The sequence below is a fragment of the Kogia breviceps genome, chromosome 19 (genome assembly GCF_026419965.1).
Source record: "Kogia breviceps isolate mKogBre1 chromosome 19, mKogBre1 haplotype 1, whole genome shotgun sequence".
NCBI classification, from domain to species: domain Eukaryota; kingdom Metazoa; phylum Chordata; class Mammalia; order Artiodactyla; family Physeteridae; genus Kogia; species Kogia breviceps.
The window spans coordinates 17,028,868-17,056,367 of NC_081328.1; the positions used below are offsets into that span (position 1 = coordinate 17,028,868).

General features: G+C 44.4%; 2 protein-coding genes across 16 annotated transcripts in view; both read left to right on the forward strand.

The window, feature by feature from the left end:
- Positions 1-1,400: 1,400 nt before the first annotated feature.
- RNF135 (ring finger protein 135) lies at positions 1,401-10,797 on the forward strand (the record flags this gene model as incomplete). Its single annotated transcript, XM_059047599.2, is given in 5 exon segments — positions 1,401-1,586; positions 4,555-4,717; positions 8,948-9,031; positions 10,288-10,348; positions 10,350-10,797. Coding segments are annotated over 5 exon segments (942 nt in total), but the record flags the coding sequence as incomplete, so codon positions are not given.
- Positions 10,798-23,065: 12,268 nt separating this feature from the next.
- The window catches only part of RHOT1 (ras homolog family member T1), a 62,098-nt gene continuing 57,663 nt past the window's right edge, over positions 23,066-27,500 (forward strand). For 6 of the 15 annotated variants that reach the window (XM_059047857.2, XM_059047850.2, XM_067022174.1 and 3 more), the window contains exon 1: positions 23,090-23,336. In XM_059047857.2, the coding sequence (XP_058903840.1) occupies positions 23,261-23,336 (76 nt within the window). In that variant the 5' untranslated portion in view covers positions 23,090-23,260. Of the gene's footprint in view, positions 23,337-27,500 lie in introns of all 15 variants that reach the window. The other 9 variants (XR_010838353.1, XM_067022175.1, XM_067022176.1 and 6 more) reach the window with 3 other exon arrangements.

Below are 27,500 nucleotides of genomic sequence, written 5' to 3' on the forward strand. Positions count from 1 at the left end.
AACACACTTTAGTATTTTTGTCCTGAAGCCTATCGGGTAATGTGCTTTCAGTCAGCAGAGAGCAGTAAGGAAACAGTGGCTCAATTCTGCATTGTAATAGTGATTTTAAAAGTATAGTGGTCACTCAACTTTGGCTGCACGTTAGAATCATCTGGGGGAGGTTTTTAAAAATACCCCGCCGGGGCTCCACCCCAGACAATGAAATCAGACTCTGGGAGTGGAGGCCGAACAACATCGGTATTTTTAAAGAGCTTCACAGCTCTCTGCACGCAGTATTCTTCAACCCCTCACTACTTGTTGGAGTGGTTGGATGACACCTAGTGGGCGCATTCTCACAAAAGAGTTCTTAAATCGAATCCGCTCCTTTTCCTCCTCCCAAGAGTTGTTGGGGTATCTATCTATCTATCTATCTAATCTATCTACCTAATCTATCTATTTAATCTATTATCTATCTATCTACCTACCTACCTATCTAATCTATCTACCTATCTATTATCTATCTATCCAATCTATCTAATCTATCCATCTGTCATCTATCTATTGCTCTATCATCGATCTAATCTATCATCTATCAATCTGTCAATCTATTATCTATCTAATCTATCTAATCTACCAATCTATTATCTATCTAATCTATCTACCTATCTACCTTTCTATTACCTATTTAATCTATTATCTATCGATCTCTTTATCTATTATCTATCTAATCTATCTATTATCTATCTACCTAATCTATCTATCTAATCTATTATCTATCTACCTACCTTATCTATCTACCTATCTATTATCTATTTAATCTATCTATCTATTATCTATCTACCTACCTATTATCTATCTAATCTATCTATTATCTATCTATCCATCTATCTATCTATCTATCTATATCTTTTGGCCACACCGGGGGGCATGTGGGATCTTAGTTCCCCGACCAGGGGTCGAACCCGCGTCCCCTACAGTGTTAGCGGGGGTCCCAACCACTGAACCGCCAGGGAAGTCCTCGGGTTGCACTTTGATGGGAGTGGGGGACATCAGTGGGTTTCTAACGGCCTGGGGCGAGCGCATTTCCCAGCGCATAAATCAGGTTGCAAAAGGACTGGTAAAAAGGAAGCAAGGGTGGACCCAAGCTGCAGCGAAGGAGGAGGGGACAGGGAGAGCGAGGGAGGAACAGGAGGAGACGTAGCCGCAGGGCTGGCAGCCCCCGGCGTAGCCCTGACTTCCGCTTGCCGACCCCGGGGGTGGGCGGAGCGGCAGCGGTCTGGAGACCAGGGCGGGCCTGGACGCCTGCCCGGCCGTCCCCATGTGACTGGCCGAGGACAACCTGGGCTGCATCATCTGTCACGAGCTGTTGGCCCGGCCCGCCACGGTGCCCTGCGGCCACAGCTTCTGTCGCAACTGCCTGATGGGTCTGTGGGGCGCGGGGCGCCACGGGTCCCGCCCCACCTGCCGCGAGGGCGGCGAGCGGCCGCTGCAGCTGCGGAAGAACACGATGCTGCAGGACCTGGAGGACAAGTAACAGTCGGGAGGCGCGCGAGCTGGAGGGCCCGAACCCAGCGCCCCGGCCCCCGCGCCGCACCGCGCAGCTGCCGGTAGGAAGGCGGGACCAGAGACTGCCCTCTGACCTCCATCCGCCCGCCCGCGCCGAGTGCATCCCATTATCCCCACGGCTCTTCCTCTCCTCATTGTATTTTCACGTTACTTTTCTCAGTCTGAACGTCGAACCCGTTCTTTGGAAAGTTCAGAAAAATAAGAAGAAGCAGAAAAAAAAAAAATCAGAATCAGAAATCCTATCAACCTAGGCGCTATCCACCCTGGCCTCTTTCCACTTATTTCCAGTCTTTCTGCACCCACTGTCTCTCTGACAATTTTTAATTGTGCTAAAATATGTTTACATTATATAACATAAAATTTGCCATTTAACCATTTTTAAATGTACAACTCAGTAGCATTATATTTACAGTGCTGTGCAACCATCACCACTATCTAGTTCCAAAACTTTTTCATCACCACAAACAAGCTTTGTAACCATGAAACAATAATTTCTCCCTCTCCTGCCCTCCAGCCCCTGGTAACCTCTATTCTACTTTCTGTCTCTGTGACTTTACCTACTCTAGATATTTCAAAGAAGTGGAATCATACGATATTTGTCACCTTGTTTCTGGCTTTGGCTTCTTCCACTTGCTATAATGTTTTCAAGATTCATTTATGTCGTAGCATGTATCCGAACTTCGTTCCTTTTTGTGGCTGCATAGTAATTCCCTTGTATGATTATACCACTTTTTTTTTTTTTAATCCATTCAAACATCGATGGACATTTGGATTGTTTCCACCTTTGGGTTATTACGAGTAAAGTTGCAGTGAACGTTGATGTACAAGTATCCGAGTTCCTATTTTCAGTTATTTTGGGTAGGAGTAGAATTGTTGGATCATATGGTAATTCTGTGTTTAACTTATTGAGGAACAGCCAAAGTGCATTCCACAGCAACAACAATACTTTGCATTCCCATTAACAAAGTAGGATTCCAATTTTCCCCAACTTTTGCTCCTGGGACTTAGGTCTATTTGGTCCTGGTCTGTTTGCTTCTGGGACTTAGGTTATTGTCTGTTTCCACCACAGTCTTTTGCCCCAGACACCTGGAAGTTTAACTCTGCTTGCAGAACTTCTGAGCAATACTCACCACCTTTCTGGTCTGAGCTCTGGGTTAGGTGGAACAAAGATAAGCACCCTGTGTCGTTCCTTCAGGCAGCCCCCAGCCAAGCTAGAACAGCCAGACACAATGGTTTGTGAATAAGATCTACTCTGCTCCTTTGGGAACCAGGACCAGAGTTTCACGCTGGGAATTTTCAGTACCATCACTGAGCCAGGAAGGGAATGCGGCAAGGGCAAGTCAAAATGTCACAAAGCTTTCCTACTGCCAGGTTGTGCTTTTTTGAGTCAGTGTCTGCCAGAGTTCTGACAAAGTTGGTTCTGACAGTTTCTGCTTGTCTTGCGACGTTTCTCTGTGTGTGTGTGTGTTGGGGGGGGGGGGGGCGGGGTTGGTGGAGGGTAAAAGAGCTTGGAGCTATCCACTCCTCTTTTTTTAAAAAAATTAATTAATACACTTTATTTTATTTATATTTTTTTGTGGTACGTGGGCCTCTCACTGCTGTGGCCTCTCCCGTTGCGGAGCACAGGCTCCGGACGCGCACGCTCAGCGGCCATGGCTCACGGGCCCAGCCGCTCCGTGGCAAGTGGGATCCTCCCGGACCGGGGTACGAACCCGCGTCCCCTGCATTGGCAGGCGGACTCTCAACCACTGCGCCACCAGGGAAGCCCCAGCACCATCATTTATTAACATCTTTCATCCCTCTTCCCTTGCACTGGACTCTGAGCTTTATGAGGGCAGCGACCTTGATGGCTTTTGTTCTTTTGTTCATTCTTGTATCCGCAGGCCTAACACAGTGCTCGGCACATAGTAAGTGCTCAACAAACACCCAGTGTATTTGAGTGAGTGAATAAATGGGTCCTCAGGGATGCAGTGTGTTGGGGTAGAAGGTCAGAGAGTCTGACCATCAGTCCTGACATTGGCACTCACTAGTATTATGACCTTGGACAAGTCATTTCATCTTTCTGAGTCTCAGATTTCTATCTGTAAAACAAACAAACAAAAGATGATCCATGGCCTGTACCTCATTGGTTTAATGTGGAGATTTTTTTTAAAAGATCTTGCTTAAAAAAGTGCTTGAGCTATGTGAAAACGTGGGACAATCAAATTAGCTTTGGAAGTGTAGTTAACCTCCACGAACTCCCTCTTTTGTAAAATGGGGATAATAAACCTATCTTGGAAAGTTGTTAGGCAAATTGGAGCTGAGCAGTGGAAAATATTCAACAGGTGGTACCAACTCCTGTTATGATTGGCAAAAAGAATGGGTAATGGATTTTGCAAAGTTGGGAAGGAAAGTCATGTGCTGAAGGTGGGAAGGTGGTGAGCAGATGAGAGGCTGTGTTGGGAAATAACAGGACCTGAAGTTAAAGAAAATCAGGGAGTGTGTGTTGGAGGCCCCAGAGAGCAGGGCCTGTATGCAGGCAACATGTTTGTCTTGGCCCTTAGGGAGAGTTACGATAGCAGTCTGGGGAAGATTATTTCAGCCTCTGTAGCTTAGCTTAGTGACTATCTGTATTATTTATTTTGTAAAGCCCCTATAAGATGGGCCTAAAATTTTCAAACTTTTGGGGGGTATGAGCTAAGAACTCCGTATCTGTTGTACAAAATACTAGAAAATATATAGCAGTTGAAAAAACAAATGAAAATCATCCATAACCCCATCACCAAGAAATCACCATTCTCTAATATTCTTGCCATACTATGTATTATTCCAGATTGTTTTCAAGGCACATATTTTGAGGGCCTAACCATGTTTTGAAAAACCTGTTAGGAGGTAAGTAGAAGATTATAGATGGTTGGTAGAACTGGAATATATTTGATGTATTCCTTAGGAGATTTTCTTTTTTCCTTCCTTCCTTCCCTTCTTCTCCTCCTTCTTTTTTTTTTTTTTTTTTTAATGATTCATCGATAGGCTTTGTCAGATGGGGTGGACCTTTCCTTGGCTTCTCCAAAACTAGTGACTTCCAACACACCTGAGGGGAAGATGAGAGACATTCTCCATGACCTAGAAGAGATCCAGGAAAAATTACACGAAAACTTCATGTGGAAAGAGGTCCTTGAAGAACAAATGCAGGGTGAGTTGATTTTATTTGGTAGAGGAGGTTTAATTACGGAAGTTGGGGCAGCGTTCCATGGCTTTGTTTTTTGGGGACAGGATCTGAGAGCCGAGCTGTGTTATCCCTGTGGTGTGAATGAGGAAGGAGTGGGCTGAGCTATTTTTGTGACTGGAGGTGTTTTGGGACCTGACTGGAGGTATGATGTATCACAGGCCCTTTCTAAGACCAGTAAATCCAGAACCGAGACCTGATTTTGCCAGCTCACCGTGCATCTGTGTTATCTACCTGAGGAGATTCAGAAATAGTCGGCTTTTTATTTTTCACTAGTAAATGTCCTTATTAATGAAGCATGCAACTTTGTATATAGTTCTTGATAAATTCTACTCAACTGTAATCTCTGGCCAGCGTGTTTAATAATAAGGGGTAACAATGTAGGAAACAACCTTTCTGTCCTGACTTTTAGGTTTGCTGTTGTTCTGTGGCTCAGGATTGAAAAACAATTCACACCCGCCCCTTAGACAAGTGCTCTGGTCTCCCTTGCCTCTGCCTCCCGACTCAGTCAAGGCCGGCTTTGTATGCTTTAGAGACATATCTTTTAGAGCTTTTAGATATTTCAATCATCTTGCTCTGCTTAAAAAGTTTCTTATTTGGGCTTCCCTGGTGGCGCAGTGGTTGAGAATCCGCGTGCCGATGCAGGGGACGCGGGTTTGTGCCCCGGTCCGGGAAGATCCCACGTGCCGCGGAGCGGCTGGGCCCGTGAGCCATGGCCGCTGAGCCTGCGCGTCCGGAGCCTGTGCTTCGCAACGGGAGAGGCCACAACAGTGAGAGGCCCGCGTATCGCAAAAAAAAAAAAAAAAAAAAGTTTCTTATTTAAGTGGAGAAGCATGATTCCTTGGGAAAGATTTCTTAAGGAAACCAGTTAGAGTACAGTTTATTAATTGTTCCAAAAACGATCTGAGAAATAAAGTGCCCTCTTAGCTCCTGTGTGCTCCGAAATTTAGGATGGGTTCCTAATTTAAAATCTAAAATCAAGCTTTAAACTTGAGGATTACATTTTAAAATTTTAATTCAAAAATCAAAAAATATAACCATTTCCTCTTATTCCCCCGGTTAACAACCTTTACGAGCTTTCTTAACTGTCCATTCAGAATTTACTTTTGTAAGTACAAGCAAACACAAATGTATATTCTTATCTCCCCCGATCTTTTTTTTTTTACACAAAAGTTAGCATACTATATACACTGTTCTGCATTTTGCTTTTCTTTTTTACTTAATATATCTTGATACCTTTACAAATCAGTACCTCAAGCATTTTCTCTTTAAAGCTGCATAATATTCCAATTTATGGATATGCCAACATTTATTTACTCAACCCTTTACTGATGGATGCATGATTATTCCCAATTATTTATAATTGCAAACACTGCTGAAGTCAATTACTGTATATACATCATTTTACATGAGTGCAGATATAATTGTAGGTTAAATTACCAGTAAGGATTGCTGGGTCATAGAGTAAATTTTGCAGTTTTGATAACATTGACAAACTGCTCTCCGGTTGGGTTATAGCAGTTGACACTCTTACAGAAGAAATGTTTATCCCCCAAGCCTTCCAACACAATGTGCTGTCAAACTTTTGTATTTTTCTTGCCAATCCAATGGGTTTTTAAAAAATGATATATTTGTGTACTGTACTTTTAATTTGCATGTCTCCATGAATTGTCTGTTTATGTCTTGTGTTGTTGGTCCTTTAAAAATTTGATTTTTAGGAGGAACTCATTATAAATTAGGGAGATTAGCCTTTTGTCTGTGATATGAATTGCAGATTTTGTTCCCCAATTTGTCATTTATCTTTTGATTCTGTTTAGTGTGGGTTTTAGAATGTCATATAGACATTTTTATATTTTCAAGTAGTACATTTTATCAGTGTTTTCTTTTCTGGCTTCTAGATTTTAAATTGTAGTTAGAAAACTTCACCACCTCAAGTGGTCTGTGGGTGTGTGTGTGTGTGTATGTGTATGTACATTTTTATATTAAATCTTTGGTTTCACATATAAATCTTTCACCCATTTGAAATTTATCCTAGCGTGTGTCCTAGTGAATTTTAAATAATAATGTAAATGTTTTATAACATTTATAATATTTAACGGTGTTGCTCTGGTTGAAATGTTTCTCCTTATTTAACTGGAGAAACATGATATCTTGGGAAAAGATTATGACTTTCTATGATTATTTAAGTGTGCATTTTAAATTTTAATTTTTTATTTTATTTATTTATTTTTTTGCGGTACGCGGGCCTCTCTCACTGTTGTGGCCTCTCCCGTTGCGGAGCACAGGCTCCGGACGCGCAGACTCAGCGGCCATGGCTCACGGGCCCAGCCGCTCCGCGGCATGTGGGATCTTCCCGGACCGGGGCACGAACCCGTGTCCCCTGCATCAGCAGGCGGACTCTCAACCACTGCGCCACCAGGAAAGCTCCTAATTTTTATTTTTAATTGTGCTAAAATACATATAACATATAACAAATGCACCATCTTAACCATTTTTAAGTTTACAGTTGAATAGTGTTAAGTATATTCATATTATGTGCAACCAAGTTCCAGAACGTTTTCATCTTGCAAAACTGAAACTCTATACCCATTAAACTCCCTATACCCTCCTTCCCCAGCCCCTAGGAACCACCATTCCACTGTCTGTTTCTATGAGTTTGAGTACTCCAAATAGCTTATATAAGTGGAATCATGAAGTGTTTACCTTTTTGTGACTGGCTTATTTCACTTAGCATCCATATTGTTGGATCCAAGTTTCATCCACACTGTTGACTGTGTCAGAATTTCCATCCTTTTAAGGGCTGAATAATATACCATTGTATTATACACATATATATACCACATTTTGTTTACCCATCCATCCACCCATTCATGGATGGACATTTGGGTTGTTTCCACCCCTTGACTACTTTGAATAATGCTGCCGTGAACATGGGTGTATGAACATCTCTTTGAGACCTTGCTTTCAATTCTTTTGTATATATGCCTACAAGTGGAATTACTGGATCATATGGTAATTCTATTTTTAATTTTTTGAGGAATTAAGTGTACATATTAAGTATTTTTAAAATTTAACTTAGAAAATTCAAGTATGCCTTAGCAAGTACAACATTGATTATTTTGGTTATTTTGATCTTGATTATTTGGACCAGTCCAGGACAGTTTTAAACATAAGATCTGAATATATCCCTATTTCCTGAAACATCATTTCCTGAAGTTCTCACAAGATTGTTTTTAAGACAATAGATTAGTTATTCTTCAAGTCAGCACTTTAACAGCTGCTAAGCAATTTGACTGCCTCATCACAATGATTTCCTTTGACCCTATGTAAACACACCATGAGCTGCCACGGAAATCATGCAGCCTAAAGGGTACAGTGTTTCTCGAGGTATGACCCGGGACTCTCTGTAACACTAATAAGAATGCAGATAATCTCCAGGTTTGTTGGCCTATGTTTTTTTTTTCCTTATATGTTCTTTTTGTGGCTTTGATATCTGTATTATGGTAACTTCATAATATTAATTAAAAATCTTTCCACCCTTAAAAAAGAGCAGAATCCAAGGCCCATGGCCAGACTATTGAGTTAGCATCTCTGGGAGTAAGCCCCAAGGATTTGCATTTTTGACAACTTTGCAGGGGATTTTCATGCACACTAAAGTTTTGATAAGCATTTTGGTGCAGCATACCCAGCAGGGGTGATTATTTGTAATGCAAATTTAATTACTGGGGAGTACAGTTGACCCTTGAACAACATGGGGGTTAGGGGCACCAAACGCCTATACAGCCGGAAATCTGACTATAACTTTTTTCTTTTTTTGTAAACAGGAGTCCTATTTTATTTATATTTTAAATTAATTAATTAATTAATCTTTGGCTGCATTGGGTCTTCGTTGCTGCACGTGGGCTTTCTCTAGTTGCGTCGAGCGGGGGCTACTGTTCGTTGTGGTGTGTGGACTTCTCATTGCGGTGGCTTCTCTTGTGGAGCACGGGCTCTAGGTGTGCAGGCTTCAGTAGTTGTGGCTCGCGTGGCGCACGGGCTTAGTTGCTCTGTGGCATGTGGGCTCTTCCCGGACCGGGGCACGAACCCGTGTCCCCTGCATCGGCAGGCGGATTCTCAACCACTGCGCCACCAGGGAAGCCCTATTTGCCATTTTTTTGATGGGACTTTCTACCGCTCCCAATTTTTTTGATTCCATAGTTGAACTCCCAGAAGCTCTGTCTTCCTCCTCACTGCCTGACCAGAGCCACCTGGCACCCAAGAGGGCTTCCTCGTTTGCTCGATGTTAAGTATGTGGTCTGCTTACAACTTGGGTTTGACCTGCTGCAACGAGGAGCCGCAAGAGCCTGCTGTGTCCATCTCTCTGCTGTTAGGCTCACTCCTTGGCTAGTTCCCCCACACCTGGCCCCTCCCCGTGGGGAGCTGATTACAAAGACAAAAGGGGTTGAAGACTCCCAAATTCCAGGCTAAGCCAGACCCATGACACTTAGAACCCAGGCAACTTTGGGCATCCATGCTGGGGCCACCACTTACAGCCAACTTCCAATCCTCCATACCCCCCCCTACCGTCACTGTCCCAGTCTGGAGTAGTCCTTGCGAGCACGGATCCTGGAGCCAGACTGCTTGGGTTTGACTCCTAGCTCCTCCTCTCACTAGCTGCGTGATCCTGGATGAGTCACGTAACCTCTCAGAGCCTCAGTTCCCCCATCTGTAAGATGGGGATAATAGTACTTACTTCCCCTGTGGGATTGTCATGAGACTGAATGAATGTGTGTAAGTATGAGCCTAGAGTAGGAGTGCTACATATTAGTAATTATTTACTCGCTTAAAAGAAAACATTATGAAATATACAAAATGAATGACATGATCCTTAATCAGGAATATCATGCGTAAGTGGAGAGATATAAACAGCCATGGTCATCAATCACTGTACTACAGGTAGAAGATGGTAAGTATCATTAGAGATCAGGTAAAGCATTAGGGGAAAAGCAAGAGGTGACTTTTGCTGGGGCAGGGGGCTTCACAGAAGACTTCCTGAAAGAGGGCTAATGGGTAAGTAGAAATTAAGGTGGGAAAGGAGGGTATTGTTACTAGAACAACATCAGGGGTATGTATAACAAGGTCCTACTGCAAGTTGATGCACTAATTTTTTAAAAAAAAATTTGGCTGTGTTGGGTATTCATTACTACGCGTGGGCTTTCTCTAGTTGCGGCGAGTGGGGGCTACTGTTCGTTGCAGTGCACGGGCTTCTCATTGCGGTGGCTTCTCTTGTTGTGGAGCACGGGCTCTAGGTGCACGGGCTTAGTTGCTCCATGGCATGTGGGATCTTCCCGGACCAGGGCTTGAACCTGTGTTCCCTGCATTGGCATGTGGATTCTTAACCATTTTGCCACCAGGGAAGTCCCTTGATGCACCAGTTTTAATGCCAGTATGTGTAAAACTTTATCACTCAAAGATACAAAGCTGCTTTTTGCTATTTGAAGACCTCTTAGCATGAACCATCAGAGATGGCTAGTCATGTTCTGGATTTTTTTCCCCAGGGGTCATCAATCCAACCTTTGACCTAGGGAGCCTCTCCTGTAGCCTGGAGGTGTCCAAGGATCACTGTATCTCACCGCCCACAGCCCTATCCCTGGAGTCATGAGAGGTTTGCCTCCTGCCAGGCCTTATGTTCCCAGGCTCTCTCTTCTGGGCAGCAGTACTGGGAAGTGGACATTCAGCATTGTAGCCACTGGGCAGTTGGGGTGGCTTCCTGGGGGATGAGGCGTGACCAGATCCTGGGAAGGACCAGGGACGCCTGGTATGTAGAGTGGAAAGGAACTAGCCAGCTCTCTGCATGGGACATAGTCAAGGAAACTGTCCTTGGCTCAAACAGACCTAGTGTGGTGGGCATCTGGCTGGACCTTGAGGAGGGAAAGCTTGCCTTCTATTCCGTGACTGATCAGGTGAAGCTCCTGTATGAGTGCCCAGTCTCTGCTGCCTTTCCTCTGCACCCTGCCTTCTGGCTGTATGGCTTATTTCCTGGAAACTCTCTGACTACAGGCAAATAAATGTATAAACAATTCCCTGGCTGTTAAAACATGTTGATTTCCTGGTCTCTCTGCCTTCAAGCAGGGTGTCAACTTGACTTAAGTATCCCACTTCCAAAGTTAAGGGATGCAAAGTAAATGTTTAACTCAGCAGGCTTGCATTGTTCAAACCCTGCAAGGTCTGGTCCAGAGAAAGGACAGGCTCTTGAGTGGGAGATAATATCTAAGCCCTTGGAATATCCTGCCTGATAAGAGTGTATTTATCTGAGGGCCTTGGGCCACACAGTATCAGTTTGATTTCTGGAAGGGCTGGAAACTAAGGTCAGCCACTTGGGCGGTGAGTCTGCCTACATGACCGACCTCCAGTCAAAGCCTTGGGCACCAAGACTTGAATGTGCTTCCCTGGTTGGCAGTATTCCGTGTGTGTTGTCACCCGTCGTCCTGGGAGAATTAAGCCTTGTCCCCATAGCTCCATTGAGAGAGGAGTGAGTGCGCTGTCTTGGCTTCTGCCCTATGTGCCTTTTTCTGTTGCTGGTTTTAACCTGTATCCTTTCACTGTAATCATCTGTAACCGTACGTATAACAGGTTTGCTGAGTTCTGTGAGTCCTGCTAGTGCATCACTAAAAATGAGATTGATTTTAGGGGACCCCTCCACACACACACAAGGGGCATGCTATCGATTGCTGTGCAATACTATTATCACACATTCAGTGGTTTCAAACAACACATATTTATTCTCTCACAGCTTCTGTGGGCCAGGAGTCAGGATACAGCTTAGCTAAGGCCTCTGCTTTGGAGTCTCACAAGCTGCAGTCAGGGTGTGAACTGGGGCCGGGTGACATCTGAGGCTCCACTGGGGAAGGATCTGCTTCCAAGCTCATGTGGTTGTCAGCAGGATTCAGTTCCTTGTGGGTTGTCAGACTGAGGACCCCCCTCAGTTCCTTACTCGGTGGGCCTCTGCAACATGGCTGCTTACTTCTTCAAAGCCAACAAGGGAGATCAAGTCTCCTAGCAAGGTGGACATTAAATCTTATATAATGTAACCACAGGGACATATGATCACACGTATGCCATCGCCTTTGCCTTATTCTATTGGTTAGAAGCAAGTCACAGGTCCTGCCTACATTTAAGGGGGTGGGGTTCACAAGGACATGAATACCAGGAGGTGGGGGAGTCCTTACAGTCTGGCTGGCACATGGTATCATCTCATACTTGATTTCCCCTATTTTTTAGAATCATTTTATTATATTAACAGAATGGACAGAGACAACTACACAAAACACATGTGCAGCGGAAGGAATAATAATAATTATTATTATTAAACACCCTTGTAACTACCCTTCAGGTCAAGAAATAAAGCCTTGGGCTTCCCTGGTTGCCCAGTGGTTGAGAATCCGCCTGCCAATGCAGGGAATACAGGTTCGAGTCCTGGTCTGGGAAGATCCCACATGCCTCAGGACAACTAAGCCCTTGTGCAACTACTGAGCCTGCGCTCTGGAGCATGTGAGCCACAACTACTGAGTCCACGTGCCACAACTACTGAAGTCCGTGCGCCTAGAGCCCGTGCCCCGCAATAAGAGAAGCCACTGCAATGAGAAGCCCGTGCACTGCAACAAAGAGTAGCCCCCGCTCGCCGCAACTAGAGAAAGCCCGCGCGCAGCAACGAAGACCCAACGCAGCCCCCCAATAAATAAATAAATAAATAAATAAATTTATTTTTAAAAAAGCAAGAAAACCTTGCCACCCACCCCAGAAGTTCTTTCATGTGCCCCATTCCAATCACAAAACCCTCTATCTACCTGAAACGCATCCTGCCTTTTAGAGTAGTCACTTACTTGCATTTCTTTAGAGTTTTAGCACCCAAACATGCATCCCTAGCATAAACCCTAAAAAACCCTGATATATCTTTTTCTTAACAGCTTTGTTGAGATATAGTTTACATGCTATAAAATTCACCTATTTAAAGTGTACAAATCAATGTGTTTTAGTATGTTTACAGAGTTGTGAAACCATCGCCATAATCTAATTTTAGAACATTTTCATCACCCACAGGAAGAACCCTCATACCTATCAACAGTTAATATGTCTCTGAAGTCTCCTGATCTACAGCCTTCCCCTCCCTTTCTTCTCCTTACGATTCATCTGTAGGCCGTCAGGCTCTATTTACACCTGTTGGAGAGGTGGAACTCCAGCTCTGTTGGATGGATTGAGCAGAAAGCCTTGCCACACAAACCAGCCAGACAACCTTTGATGGTGCATTTCACTTCTTTGCCTCTCTTTCCCCTGTAAAATGGAAATAATTATTATTCGCCCTTCCTTACCTTCCTCAAACGGTTGCTGAAAGAATTGATGTAATAGATGAGGACACTGGAAGAATGCCAGGGTGATTATAACCACAGCAACAATGACATAACTATATTTTCATATCACACACCTTGATCTCTAACATCTGTAGATTAACACCTACTTTCCATACGGATCCTCGAAAACGGGAGCAAGCAGAAGTCTTCCCCTGTGATCTACTCATTTGCTCTCTGAGCCTCATGACCACCCTGTGTGATGAGTATTATCATCTTTCTGTTAACATACAAGGGAAGGGTGCGGGTCCTGGACCAGCTGAGGGCTTTGTGCAGGGCCAGTCAGCTGAGCGTGGCAGAGCTGGGAGCTGGCCCAGTGTTCCCACTGCCAAGTCTCTAACCTGAATACCCTCTGATAAAGTCCCAGTTGAGACCAGGACCTGGGCATCCACTTTGATAGGACACAGCTCTAAAGCCATGAGGTGCTCTTTTTTTCTTGTTGGTGGTGGCAGTTCTCAGTGTAGTGGCCTTGAGTTGCCTAAGCAGGGACAGGGCCTCTCTGTGCCAGATGACCATTAAAAGGCTCTCTGTTCTCACTTTGTGCATTATGGAGCCTTTATCTTCTCACCCAGAGTCACCTTGATGTTTGCCTTTTGAAAGTGCCAAGAATTTAGAGGCCAGGGTTTTAGCTTCTTGAGGTCCTTTGATTAAATACCATCCTTTCAGGTGGTTTGGATAATGGGGCTTCTGTCCGCGTGGGGTTTATTGGCTGGCCACGTGATTTCCCCAGGCTGCAGCCAAAGCACAAGAATCATAGAGGTGGGGAACAAAGGTTATCATTTTTGGCTTCCTTGCTTTTGTCTCACGTTTTCTGTCAGCATATCCCTTCCAGTACACTGTGGAAAATAGCACCCTTCACTCAAACAAAACAGAAAATCCTCCCAAGGAGAAGAACTGAAGCTGAAATGCCAGTGGATGAAGGCACTGGGGTCTACACCGTGTGGGGGACGAAATCATCCACCGTGGACCAAGCCAGACATCCCATCAGGGGCTCCCGGGGCAGCCGCTCACCCCATCTGGAGATGTTTCTCTCAAACATCTTAGTGGTTGTACCCGTTTTGGGGGTCTAGGGCTTTGGGTTCCTGGAAGAACCACCTGCTAAGCAGGAAGCCACCACCTTCTTTTTTTTTTGCGTTACGCAGGCCTCTCACTGTTGTGGTCTCTCCCGTTGCTGAGCACAGGCTCCGGACGCGCAGGCGCAGCGGCCATGGCTCACGGGCCCAGCTGCTCCGCGGCATGTGGGATCTTCCCAGACCGGGGCACGAACCCACGTCCCCTGCATCGGCAGGCAGACTCTCAACCACTGCGCCACCAGCGAAGCCCAACCACCACCTTCTTAAGGCTCACAACAACCTCCAATACAGTTATATGTATCTGTCCCTTGCTTCTCCCTCGAGTATTTTTTTTTCCAGAAGAGTTTAATATGAAGACTTTATTTCCTAGCTGATTGCAGAAACAAACCGCAAAATGAAACAGTGCTGCTCTCTGGGGAGACCTCTCAGGCTGCCTTGCTCAGTTCCAGGGAGAAGTCCCTTCCCCGTGGGGCACTTGGGAATTTTGACAGGAAAAGGGGACTCTTCCCTGGTATATGTTCAGCTCCATCACACCCTACTCCTGCTGAGCCCTCAGCCCCAAATTCATCCTCATTCATAATTGCTCAAAACCCTAATCACTGGGTCCTTCCAGACGACTGCAGTCTTCTTTAATTGTACATACTTAGGTTATGCTGAAGATTTTTAAAATATAGTTATTTATTTTTATTTATTATTTATTTAGACTGTGCCGGGTCTCAGCTGTGGCATGCGGGCTTCTTAGTTGCGGCATGCATGAGGGATCAAAACTGGGAGCTGTGCATTGGGAGCGTGGAGTCCTACCCACTGGACCACCAGGGAAGTCCCTGAAGATTTGTTTTGATTTGGGATTTATCTTCCTAACCAGCCATAGGTTTTTTAAGGACAGGGTTTCTTAAGCTTCAGCCTTTCATGTGCCATGATTCTTGTTACATCTGCATATCCCCTGTCCTTTTTTTTTTTTTTTGGCAGGGCCACCTGGCTTGTGGGATCTTAGTTCCTGGACAAGGGATCGAACCTGGGCCCCCTGCAGTGGGAGTACAGAGTCCTAACCACTGGACCAGCAGGGAATTCCCATCTCGTGTACCATGTTTTACTTAATATTTTTTGTAAATCAACTCACATCTCCCCTTTTAGGTACATGTATTTCAAAAGGAAACTTTAAAATATTTATATAAATGAAAACCAGAATCATGTGTCTTAAAGAGAGGGATAAGCCTAAATGTATGTTTCAAGAAAAACAAAACAATGACTAGCTTGGTACCGTTGTCTGTCTAAGCTTCTGAACCTGAAATGGGCTTGCGCTCTCCCTCTCTTTCTCTCTCTTTCTGGCTCAAAAGGAGATTATCAGGTATTTAAGATTTACTGAGGATTTCACCTTGACTTAATCAGGATAGAAAGAGAATAGAAAAAGGAAACCTTTCTGTCCCCAAGAGTCACTGTTTCTGATGTCCCTGCACAACTTCTACACCTCTTATTCCACCACTTTGCGAAATGTGATTCTAAGAGATTGGTCTGGTGCAATATGGAAGACTGTGTCTTCCTTCCGTGTGAAGGGAAATTGTTTCACCTTTATTCTTCAAAATAAATACACCCTGGGGGAGAAAAACTTATGGTTTTGGTAAGTGACAATCTCCAGGACACAATGTCTTGGAGTTACCATAGGAGCTTTTCTGATACCACCTTCTGTACAATTAGTCACCAAGTTCTGACCCTCGATTCTGCTTTCTCAGATCATTTCAACTCTGGCCCCCCTCTTCCCTCTGCATCTTCCCTCTGGTTCAGACTCCCATCACATCTCTCCCAGGTTATTTTAATTAATTTATTTTTGTCTGAGTTGGATCTTCATTGCTGCGCATGGGCTTTCTCTAGTTGTGGCGAGCGGGGGCTACTTTTCATTGCAGTGCGCGGGCTTCTCATCGCGGTGGCTTCTCTTGTTGCGGAGCATGGGCTCTGGGCGCACGGGCTTCAGTAGTTGTGACTCGCGGGCTCTGAAGTGCAGGCTCAGTAGTTGTGGCGCACAGGTCCACCTGCTCCGTGGCATGTGGGATCTCCCCGGACCAGGGCTCAAACCCATGTCCCCTGCATTGGCAGGTGGATTCTTAACCACTGTGCCACCAGGGAAGCCCTCTCCCGGATTATTTAATTTAATTTATTTATTTATTTTTGCAGTTCGCGGGCCTCTCACTGTTGTGGCCTCTCCCATTGTGGAGCACAGGCTCCCGACGGACGCACAGGCTCACGGGCCCAGCCGCTCCGCGGCATGCAGGATCCTCCTGGACCGCGGCACGAACCTGTGTCCCCTGCATCGGCAGGCAGACTCTCAACCACTGCGCCACCAGGGAAGCCCCCGGATTATTTTAATGCGAGCTCCTCTATCTCTAGTCAGAAGCCCCCTTCCCATCTATTCTCAGTCTGCTAATGTGAACTTTCCAAAATGGAAGTCAGATCATGTCACTCCCCTGCTTAAAACTCCCCAGTGCTCCCCACCTACAACAGGAAGTTCTGCTTCCTGTTTCTGCTCTTACCTACCTTTAGCCCCCATTTGCTGTCATCCCCCCACATACACCCTCCACCCCAGCCTCCCTGCTTTGTGTCACACTATGTACTTTTGCAATGCCGGTTTGCTTTGCCTGGAGTGTCCCCCAACCCTCCTTGTCCAGAGTTGAAAACTGTTTACCCAGAGTGGATCTGGTTTCCACCAAGAGGACTGGAGTCTTTCACTGTCACTGTGTCTAACGTGGCAACTTGTGCACAATGAGTTTAGATCAGATCAAAGCTGACTCACTAATTGTAGAAGCAGGTACTGGAAGGCCACTCAGGCTAAAATCATGGTCATTTTCCTAGGAGCTTTCTGGGGATATTTTCAGTTTAGCTGGGTTAAGGCATTGTGTTGCCTGGGAGGTTGTCTGTGAATACAACCAGACAGGGAGAGCAGATTACTGGAAGGAGTGGGACACAGTCACACAAGTCTGGCTGGTTTTGGCTAGGGGTGGGGTGGGGAGAGAGGAGGTAGAAAGATTTACATTATGAGATGCTACCTCTCATGAAGGTTTTTTGAAAGAGGTAGTTTGGGCTGATACGGAATGATTTGGAGGATTCTGGTGAGAAAGATGAATGCCCAAACTTCCTTGCCACAACTTGCCTCCCATGATAAGTCTGTGTTGTCCATTACTGTGTCCCTGGTACCTAGTACAGAGCACCACACAAGGTGGAACCAATAGATATTTGTTAAATAATTTTATAAACATGATATCCTATGTTAATGTCTCAAAGCACTGCTATTCTTCTAAATATTTCTATTATCTTTATTTAAAAGATATTAACTTTGACATTTTACAAAAGATGATTGTACTGAGACTTCCCTGGTGGTCCAGTGGTTAAGACTCTGCACTTCCACTGCAGAGGCCACGGGTTCAACCCCTGGTCAGGGAACTGAGATCCAGCATGCTGTGTGGTGCGGCCAAAAAAACAAAAAAAGATGATTGCGCTAAAAATTAATTTGTAATCTTTAACACATTTTCTCCTTCCTTTGTACCCTCATCTAATGTTTATGTACATCCATTAGTTTTTAATTACCCAAATCATATTCATGCATCCTTATCAAAGTTCAAAATTGCAAACGTATAGAGGGTTAAAGTTACATAAATGTATATTTTATACTTGGTTTTTATATAGTTGTAATTGTATGTATGGTTTTAGATTTGTTTTTTCACTTATTTTGTAAATACTTTTCCCTCTTTAATAGTCATTAGTTTTAATGACTGCAAAAGTTCCAGTAATATTATGTCATACTTAATTTATCTATTCCCCTATTATTGTATATTTTTCCACTTTTTACTATTGTGTAATGGTGCTATAAATAGGATATGTATATATGTATATGTATTCTTTTGAATTATTTTTTGGAACATATTTAATTGTGGTGATTTCTTTGCAGAGATAAATAATAAATTTACTATTCTGTGGAATTTTTCATTTTGTGGAAATGGCCTGTGACCTAAAATTTTTTGAGAATCACTAGTTGGTATAGATAATAAGTCATCAAAAATTTTAATGTCTCTGCAGTGATTAAAAATTATGTTAAATGCATTTTTGTCATTCAGAGTTTACAGTTTGGGTGGGCAGGCTAATCAATTTGCCCTTGGAAAGGTAACGCAAATCAGCAAATGAATTCCAAATTTTAAAATGCAGCTGTTAAGGATGATGTATGGACATGTACTATATGTTAAGTAATGTGATAAATGCTTTATTGCATTATTTTACTTAATTCTCAGAGAGCTCTATGAGCTAACTCCATTTTGCTGATGGGGTTTACGTTTTTCAGAGAGGTTATGTAACTTGTCCAATGTTGCACAGCTAGTGAAGTATTGGAGATGAAATGTAGACTCCAGAGCCCATGCCCTTAACCGTGCCATAAGGGAATTCAGGCCACTTGGGGGCAAGAAGGTCTGAGAGGCTTCTCAATATCAATTATCTCTAATTGAGGGTATTTGTTTTACAATATGTATCTAAAAGGAGCTTGAGAAAATTAAAAAGAAAACTGGATGCAACCTCATCAACAGGTGAGGCTCTTGTCTGGAAAATGTGCTTTCAGTATGGTTAGTTATAATCAAACGCCTTTTAAAAGTAATTGTGCTAGTGAGAGGCCCGCATACCACAAAAAAAAAAAAAAAAAAAAAAAAAAAGTAATTGTGCTGAGTGATGTCTCTTCTGGCCAAATCAAGCAAACAGAATCCATATCCTCTAGAGGCCAATTCACATGACTATGCAGAGGACATGGATGTTTGACCAATGAGCCAAGAACATTCAAAGTGCATTTAAAGGCAAGGTAAAGATTTACTCTGTACCAAAGCATTGGAGTTTTCTGCTCCACTAGATCAGGCTTGGCAGGAAAAGGAGGAAGTCTTCTTGGAAGGAATGGGAGACCAGAGTGAAGATGGATGCCACTTTGGGTTTAATTTGAGAGACCAAAGATAGATGGGTCTGAAGAGTGGGACCAATGCCAACCCATCTAATTTGGCCTCCTGCCCAGGACTGTGTCTAACTCACCAGTCAGAGACAAGCCTCTTGTTCCACCCAATGTCAGTCATTTAACACACACTATATCTTCTCCCCAGCAGGCCTGCCCACCAGCCCTGGGGTGTTGCACTGTCCTGAGACTCAGAGAGAGGCTGTGTTGCAAGTTCCTTCTTTGATAGCTGTGAAAGATGGATCTTCTTAAATCCTGGCAAAGGTACTTTGTTCAGACCCCCAACGTCCCCTTCACAACTGAGAAGCCATGAAGTTTGTCTTGTGAAGGTAGAGCTCTTTCCCAGCATTCTAGAGGGAAATTCCATCAGTGCTTTCTAGATACTAATCTGTCCTCTTGGCTTTATCTAATGTACTTCATATACAGCCATCTATCTGTAATATCCCAACAGTAAATTCCACTGCCAACAACTCCATTCTCTGACTTCTGTGTTGCTCAGTGTGTGTCATCATGTGGCTCTATCTTTTGGCTCAGAAATGTGTACAGAAGTCACTTCTCTCACAGTTTATTTTATTTATCCAACGTTTGTATATTACAGACCATGTACCAGGCACTATTCAAAGCATTTTCCTATTATATTAATTCGTTTAATCTTCATAACAATCCCATGAGGTGTTATTCCATTTGGCAGATGAGGCTTAGAGAAGTTAAGAAATTTGCCTGATGATGAACAGCTAGTAATTGGTAAAGCTGAGGTTCAGACTTAGGCAGGCAGACTCCAGAGTCCCTGCTTTTATTTTATTTTATTTTATTTATGTATTTATTTAGGCTGCACCGGGTCTTAGTTGCGGCATTGTGGACTCTTAGTTGCAGCAGGCATGCAGGATCCAGCTCCCTAACCAGGAATCGATCCCAGGCCCTCTGCATTGGGAGCGCCGAGTCTTACTCACTGGACCAACAGGGAAGGCCCCAGAGTCACGGCTTTTAATCACTGAGCTATGCTGTCTCCAAGAGAACTTCAGAGTGACCCCTGATGGATGTCTGTTAACGTAAGAGAGGGGCATAAAGCTAAGGCAAGACAGGAGGCCAGAGCTTCAGAAGTACAGCTGATTGGGAGATGGGAAGGGGCTGTAAAAAGAAACTCTTTTTTTTTTTTTTTTTTGTGGTACGCGGGCCTCTCACTGCTGTGGCCTCTCCCGTTGCGGAGCACAGGCTCCAGACGCGCAGGCTCAGCGGCCATGGCTCACGGGCCCAGCCGCTCCGCGGCATGTGGGATCTTCCCAGTCCGGGGCATGAACCCGTGTCCCCTACATTGGCAGGCGGACTCTCAACCACTGCGCCACCAGGGAAGCCCAAAAGAAACTTATTGATACATTGCCTGTGAGGCACACTCTGGCTTGTCCGGCTCCCCACTCCCACTTTAGTTTTGGTCTTTTGTACCAAACTGTTAGTTATCGCTGGCTGTTAAGTGCTTGCTGGGTGACTCCTTTCTGCAGCCTTTGGGTCTGGATTTTTAAGTAAGTTTTTTCTACAAAGGAGTTTGAAGTATTATCTTTGCAATGTTCCCCCTAAATAAACTCTTCTTCCTAGCCCTCTGCCTTCCAGACATTTCCCCTGCAAAGCCATTTACCCAGCATGCATGTGCAATGTCACGAAGGCCTTGTCTCTTCTCATGCTCCTGATGTCCACAGAATTAATACCAGCATCCACTGGCGATGCTGATGCAGGGTTCCCGGGGTCACGATTCTCTACAAAGTCTTGCTCGGAGGGAGCTGTGCCCTAGAGAACTTGCTCCTCTGTAAAGGGTCTTCGTCCTTTGTGATCTGATATTTGTGCAATTTATTTTTTAAAGAAAAAGCCTTTTTCACAGACATTGTTTTATGGGATCCTCCAAACTACTCTGTGAGGTAGAAGGTTGGGAAGAGATGATAGTCTTTGGTTGAGAGGAAACTGAGGCACAGAGAGGTGATGTGACTTGCCTAGCATCATATGCTCAGGATGGCAGAGCCCGGGCTCAGTGTCAGCTGTCATGCCTTTGGCAAGTTATGATATCTCTCTGGATGTTGCTTGTCTTACCTATAGAATAATGGGATTAGAATAGGTGCTCTGTAAGGGTCCTTCCAACTCAAACATTTTGTAATACTAAAATTCTGAGGAATACTTTCCCATGAAAGACCAGGCCATCAAGCCTCCTGAAGTTCATCTTATTTGCCTCCATCCTGGAATATGACTTCATTATCTCCCAGTGAGCAGGGAGTGTGTCTTTCCTGTCTTCCTCCTTATATCACAGAGTGTTTTTTGGAAGGGCGTCCACCCCTATGCTCCTTACAGATATCATATAGCTTAGAAGGTGAAATACTGTTGTAAACATAACAATGAATTTGCCTCAAAACCTGTGGATTTAAAAAAAAAACAAAAAAAAAACCCTGTGGATTTCAACTTTTCAGTGAGCTCTATGACAGTAATGACAGCTGAGATCAGTAGAGCAAGTGCTGTGCATCTGACAAATGCTTGACATGTATTATATATTCTTCACAACCACCTAAGAAGGTAGGTATTATTATCATTATTTCCATGTTACAGAAGAAGGGGAGGGCTTGGAAAAGTAAAAAAACTTACTCAGGATCACAAAACTATCAGGTGATGGGCTCTGGATTCAAACCCATGCAGTTTGTCAGCAGCTGTTAAATGCTGCACCAGACCACAAGGCTTCTCCTAGGAGAAAAGTGGATTGGTATTATACACACTTTATTCCCTTACAAAAAATTCATTTTGTAATATTTAAGATAGAAAAAAGGCATATTATGCACAGATAGTGTTTCCTCCTTTATTCTCTCTCTCTCTCCAACCATCTGTCCATCTATCTCCCACTGTCTGCCAAGCACTGTTCAAACATATAAGCATATATAGAGAGATATAGCAACAAATTCCTCCGTATGGAGAGAGTCAGGAGGAAATTAAGACAATGTTAGAAAAATTAGTACAAGTTTATTATTCAGTGCCACCTATGTGTCTGACACTGTGCTGGGCAAACCTATGTAAAGAGACGTTCCAGAAGACCCTGTCTAAAGTAAACCACATAGAGAGAGGAAAATCACTTGGTTTGGTTACAAAGAAATGAATCTGTTTACACAGATAGTGTAGAAACTAATCTCATTATTTAGAATCGTATTTTATAAGCATCACAGATAAAAAGCAAGCTAGGGTGGTGGGCTTTGGTAGTGGAAAGGACTCAATTCTGGGAGGTAGTCATCCTTTACTCAATCAAGCGCTTTCTGAGGGCTTTGTCCAATAAGGTGGGGAATACTTCTGAAAACCAGGTGGACAGGTCGCTGCTCTCCTGGAGCTTATAGTCAGCCAGGTGAGAATACTCCTGCCCTGAGTCACACTGCCAAGTTCTAGCTATATGACCTTGGACGAGGAACTTCTCCTGCCCCTATTTCGTAAAAGAAATGGGTCAGGGCTTCCCTGGTGGCGCAGTGGTTGAGAGTCCGCCTGCCGATGCAGGGGAAACGGGTTCGTGCCCCAGTCCGGGAAGATCCCACATGCCGCGGAGCGGCTGGACCCGTGAGCCATGGCCTCTGAGCCTGCGCGTCCGGAGCCTGTGCTCCGCAACGGGAGAGGCCACAACACTGAGAGGCCGGCGTACCACAAAAAAAAAAAAAAAAAAAAAAAAAGAAAGAAAGAAATGGGGTCAGACTAGCGACCCTGCTACTCAAATTCCCGGCCCAAAGCGTATCCCTGGCCGCTGTTCCCGGAGGAGGGCGGGCGAGACTCCCGCTTGATGCTCTACGGCGAACCTGACGGCGGGGGCGCAGGTCCCGGACAGTGAGCGTTCGCGTTCCGAAAGCGCTTGTCCCTCGCGGCGCCCCGTCGCCCCGCCGCCGCCGCGACTCGCGGAGCCGGAGGAGGCGGAGCAGGCGCTGTCCCGGCTCTTGAGCGGGGTAGCTGCTGAGGAGGTGGTGCGGCGGACCCGGGAGGCCGAGGTTCGGGCGGGGCGGTGGGAGAGGCTGGCAGGCGGCGCCGGCAGCGTGGGGAGAGCGGCGCCGCGGGCTGGGCGCTCCGGGCGAGAGGAGTCCGCTCCATGCGTGCGGGCCGAGGCCGGCCCCTGCGAGCCGCAGACATGAAGAAAGACGTGCGGATCCTTCTGGTGGGAGAACGTGAGTCCGCGCGCCCGGGCTGGCCGGGGCTGGCCGCGGCCACCGCAGCCCCTGCCGCCCCGCTGCCCTACCTCCGCGCCCCCGGGCCTCCCAGCCCCTCCGCTCTCCCCTTTCGACTGCCCGCCGGCGGCCCTCGATCTCTCACCTCACCTGGGCCCTCCTGAGCTCTCCGTCCTCTGTTCCCCCGTCATCACTCTCAAGCCGTGTCTCCATTAGTCTCTGACCGCCCGGCCTCATCTCTTCGAAGGTCCTCTCCTCCTTTTTCTCTTGGAATGCTCTCCTCCCGGGCCTCCGCGTTTCCGAGGCCGCCTCCTCTCATACCCTGTCGTCTTCCGTGGAGATTCCCTTGTCCCTGCCAGGCAGGTGCTGGAACTGGCAGACTGACCAATTGGGATGGCGTTATCTGGCTCCCGGGGAAGCTAGGGGGAGGGGTGCAGAACTGTTCGACTTGTGGGCAAGGTCAGGTGTCTGCATGTTTTTGCGCTCGCGGTCTTCCCTCGCTCTAGGCATTGACTGAAAGGCACGGAGCATTTTAAGCGGTATTTGCTCTTTGCATTGGAATAACTCCAGGTACACAAGATGTTTCCTCAAAAATTTACTCTCAACTTCAAGTTATACAAGTGCTCAATGAATGCTTATCTGGGGAGGGTCCTTCAGTTGAAAGAATTATTGTTACCCTAAAGCCTAGTTTCCCCCATCTTTTAAAACATTATTTCATAACTACTTGGTAATTAATTTAAAAATAACGGACACACGTGAGACCCCCCTCCGAGATTCTTAGATTTCACTTTTTGAAGATGTAATAAAGGAGACATGTCTTCTGTTCACTGACTTGGGGACAGAACAGCAGGGACTTCTTGATATTGTGCAAGTTACATGACTCAATTGGTAGGACTAAAATAAGAAGAAAGTGGGCTGGGGAGGACCGGACCGTTTGTTTTCAAAGTACATTAGTTAATGACCTGCCTTTGCTGTTTTGAAGCTTTCTATGCTAAACCCCGTTTCATTCTAGAGTAGCCCCTCCAGGTCACTGTGATGCACTCCCAACGAAGGAAGTGAACACAGTTTTACCCTCTTCTGTAGTGTTCTTTGCTGTTCATAGAAACCTCTGCTGCTATTGTAGAAATCTTCCTTTAGAATCAGAATTTAGAAGTAAGCTTAGCCAGACACAGTTTACTTTTGGTTTGCAGTTGTGAATTTTAGTTTTTATTTATAACAACACATGTATCTTAATCTGTGTTTTGCATGGACTTCCTTGACAAAGTTCAGGAATATGATTCATGTTGATGCATTTGGAGCAAGGTAGGGAAAGTGAGTAGATGTCCCACTTAAAAAACTGATGCATAAAAAATTTTTTTTAAAACAAAAATTCTTTGTTTTGGTCTTAGTTTTGAATATAGGGAGCAATTACATATAATCATTAGTCTGTAAAACATCTGAATTGAAGTGCTATACATATGTAAGATATATTGTCAGCCTTAGGACATTTAAGCTAAAAGGTTAACAGTATTACTTATTTTGAAATACATAAAAGACTTAAAAATTTGTTAGAAAAATTACGAGGCATATTCTGATGAAATGAAAGCAAATAATAGAATTGGTAAGTGTATATGTGAGAGTTTTTAGATAGGGAGAAACTTGACACAAGAGAAAGCCTTCGTTTTTGAGGAAGACATTTTTCTTAAAGAGGATGGTACCGAAAACTTTAGGCCAACTACCATATATACATGATTTTTTTTTCACATTTAAAAGTATGAGAAATGGGCTTCTCTGGTGGCGCAGTGGCTGGGAATCTGCCTGCCAACGCAGGGGACACCGTTCAAGCCCTGGTCCGGGAAGATCCCACGTGCCGCAGAGCAGTTGAGCCCGTGTGCTGCAACTGCTGAGCCTGTGCTCTAGAGCCCGCGAGCCACAACCACTGAAGCCTGTGTGCCAAGAGCCCGTGCTCCGCAACAAGAGAAGCCACTGCAATGAGAAGCCTGCGCACCGCAACAAAGAGTAGCCCCAGCTCACCGCAACCGGAGAAAAGCCCGCGCGCAGCAGTGAAGACACAACGCAGCCAAAAATAAATAAATTAATAAAATAAAATTTAAAAAACTATGAGAAAGAGTTACACTTATTTGGAATATATAATTTTAATTAGTTATAGTAAACGACTGTATTCTGGGGGGAAATGACTGAAGCATTACTTTTTGAGATTTAATGTAAATATCTGACAGCTACTTAGCCTAGCTGTAGTGCTTTAAATGCTAGGTAAACAATAAGTGTGACCAAGACTATTTTGATACTGGTCTGATACACAGATTTATCAGGAAAACCACTTTTTAAGGAAAAAGTCGTAATAATTCATTTGTAGTTTTAAGATGGTTAACTAAGGGAAATAGGAAACAAAAATAAAAACGAGCATCGTCTCTGGAGTTGTTGTAAAACCTGTTCTTTGTCAATCACTTCAGTACATTTTTTTGCTGTTAGTGTCCGTTCCTGAATCACACAGCAGCAGCTTCATTCAATGAGGCTCCCAAACAGTTGTGAGCAGTTTCAACATTCTGTTGGCTTAACCTATCCTGTACTCTGGAGGTCAAATGGATCTTTTCATGACCCATCCAGAATTTGGATTCTGAACCAGCCAGGCTTTAATGCTAACTAGTTGCTTAATGTCTATTGACTGCTTAGATCAGAAAAGTTAGGCTGTCTATAAATTTTAAGGTGTTTATTTGCAGAGAGAAAGCCAAAGTATTTTAAGTATCTTCTTCACTTTTTTTTTTTTTTTTTTTTTTTTCGGTACGTGGGCTTCTCACTGTTGTGGCCTCTCCCGTTGCAGAGCACAGGCTCTAGACCCACAGGCTCAGCGGCCATGGCTCACGGGCCCAGCAGCTCTGCAGCATGTGAGATCCTCCCGGACCGGGGCACGAACCCGTGTCCCCTGCATCTGCAGGTGGACTCTCAACCACTGCGCCACCAGGGAAGCCCTTCACCTTATCTTAATTATTGAACATATTGAATACTATTCAGGCCAAATTAAAAGTCAATTACCATTCTTTAAACAAAACAAAAAATTAAAAAATTTTAAAAATTCAACCACATGAAACTTAGTTCTTCAGGTTATAACTTTCCATGGTCAATTTCATTGGCCACAATTTGCATTTAACTAGATTTGCATTAGTATGCTTAACAGATGTCCTTGTTAATATATGAGGAATGAGCCTTATTAACCTTTTATCTAAATCCTGTAGCTGCATTAAAAGTACACAAGATAGTCTTAGTTTTAGTGAAGTCTTGTTTTTAAATTAAATTGAGGTATATTTGTCTTCTGGTCAAATTAATTAAGAAAGTGGAACTGTTATCCTCTTTTTAAATGAGTCCGGTAGCTCTTACCCAATTTGTCTAACTGCTTGGTTTATCATCGAAACTTCTGCCAAACTAGCTCACACTTTGGTTGGCTCTGGCCTAGGCTTTTGTAATATGTCCTTAACTGGTATCCCTGCTTCTAATTTCGTCCGTTCTCCATGTAGCAGACAGAGTCATCTTTAAAAAATATCCCAGATCGTGTTACCCATTTAATTCTCTGATGATTTCTACTTTCACTTAAAGACCATTAAATTTTTTTGTTTTTTTTTAACTTTTGGCTACACGGTGAGGCATGCGGGATCTGAGTTCCCCGACCAGGGATCGAACCCATGCCCCCTGCACTGGAGGTGCAGAGTCTTAACCCCTGGACCACCAGGGAAGTCCCAAGGCCATTAAACTTTTTAATGCAGTCCTGCAGAGTCCTTCACAATCTGGCCCTTGCTTTGTTCTTGTACTACTCTCTCCTTTACTTTGCTTTCTCCGTAAAAGGGCCCTGACCCAGGCATTATCCCTACTTCCCTGCATATTTGTTCACTTTTTTCTGTTGTTACTTGGGCTAGAAGGTAAGCGTTGTAAGGACAGGGTATTGATCTTGTTTATTGCCATTTCCCCAGGCCTACAGTAGGCCTGGCACAAAGTAGGCACTCATAGTTGTTGAAAGAATGAAAGAGTTCAAGCTAGTTTATTTAGACTTTCCTTGTTTTCCAAACCACTCCTCTTAGTCATAAAAATGTGATCATTCTCCTTTCTTAAAATCTGGTCTGATGTGGTTATTGTTAGGATTTGAAGGGGCAGCATTCATCCAGTCTCTTGTTC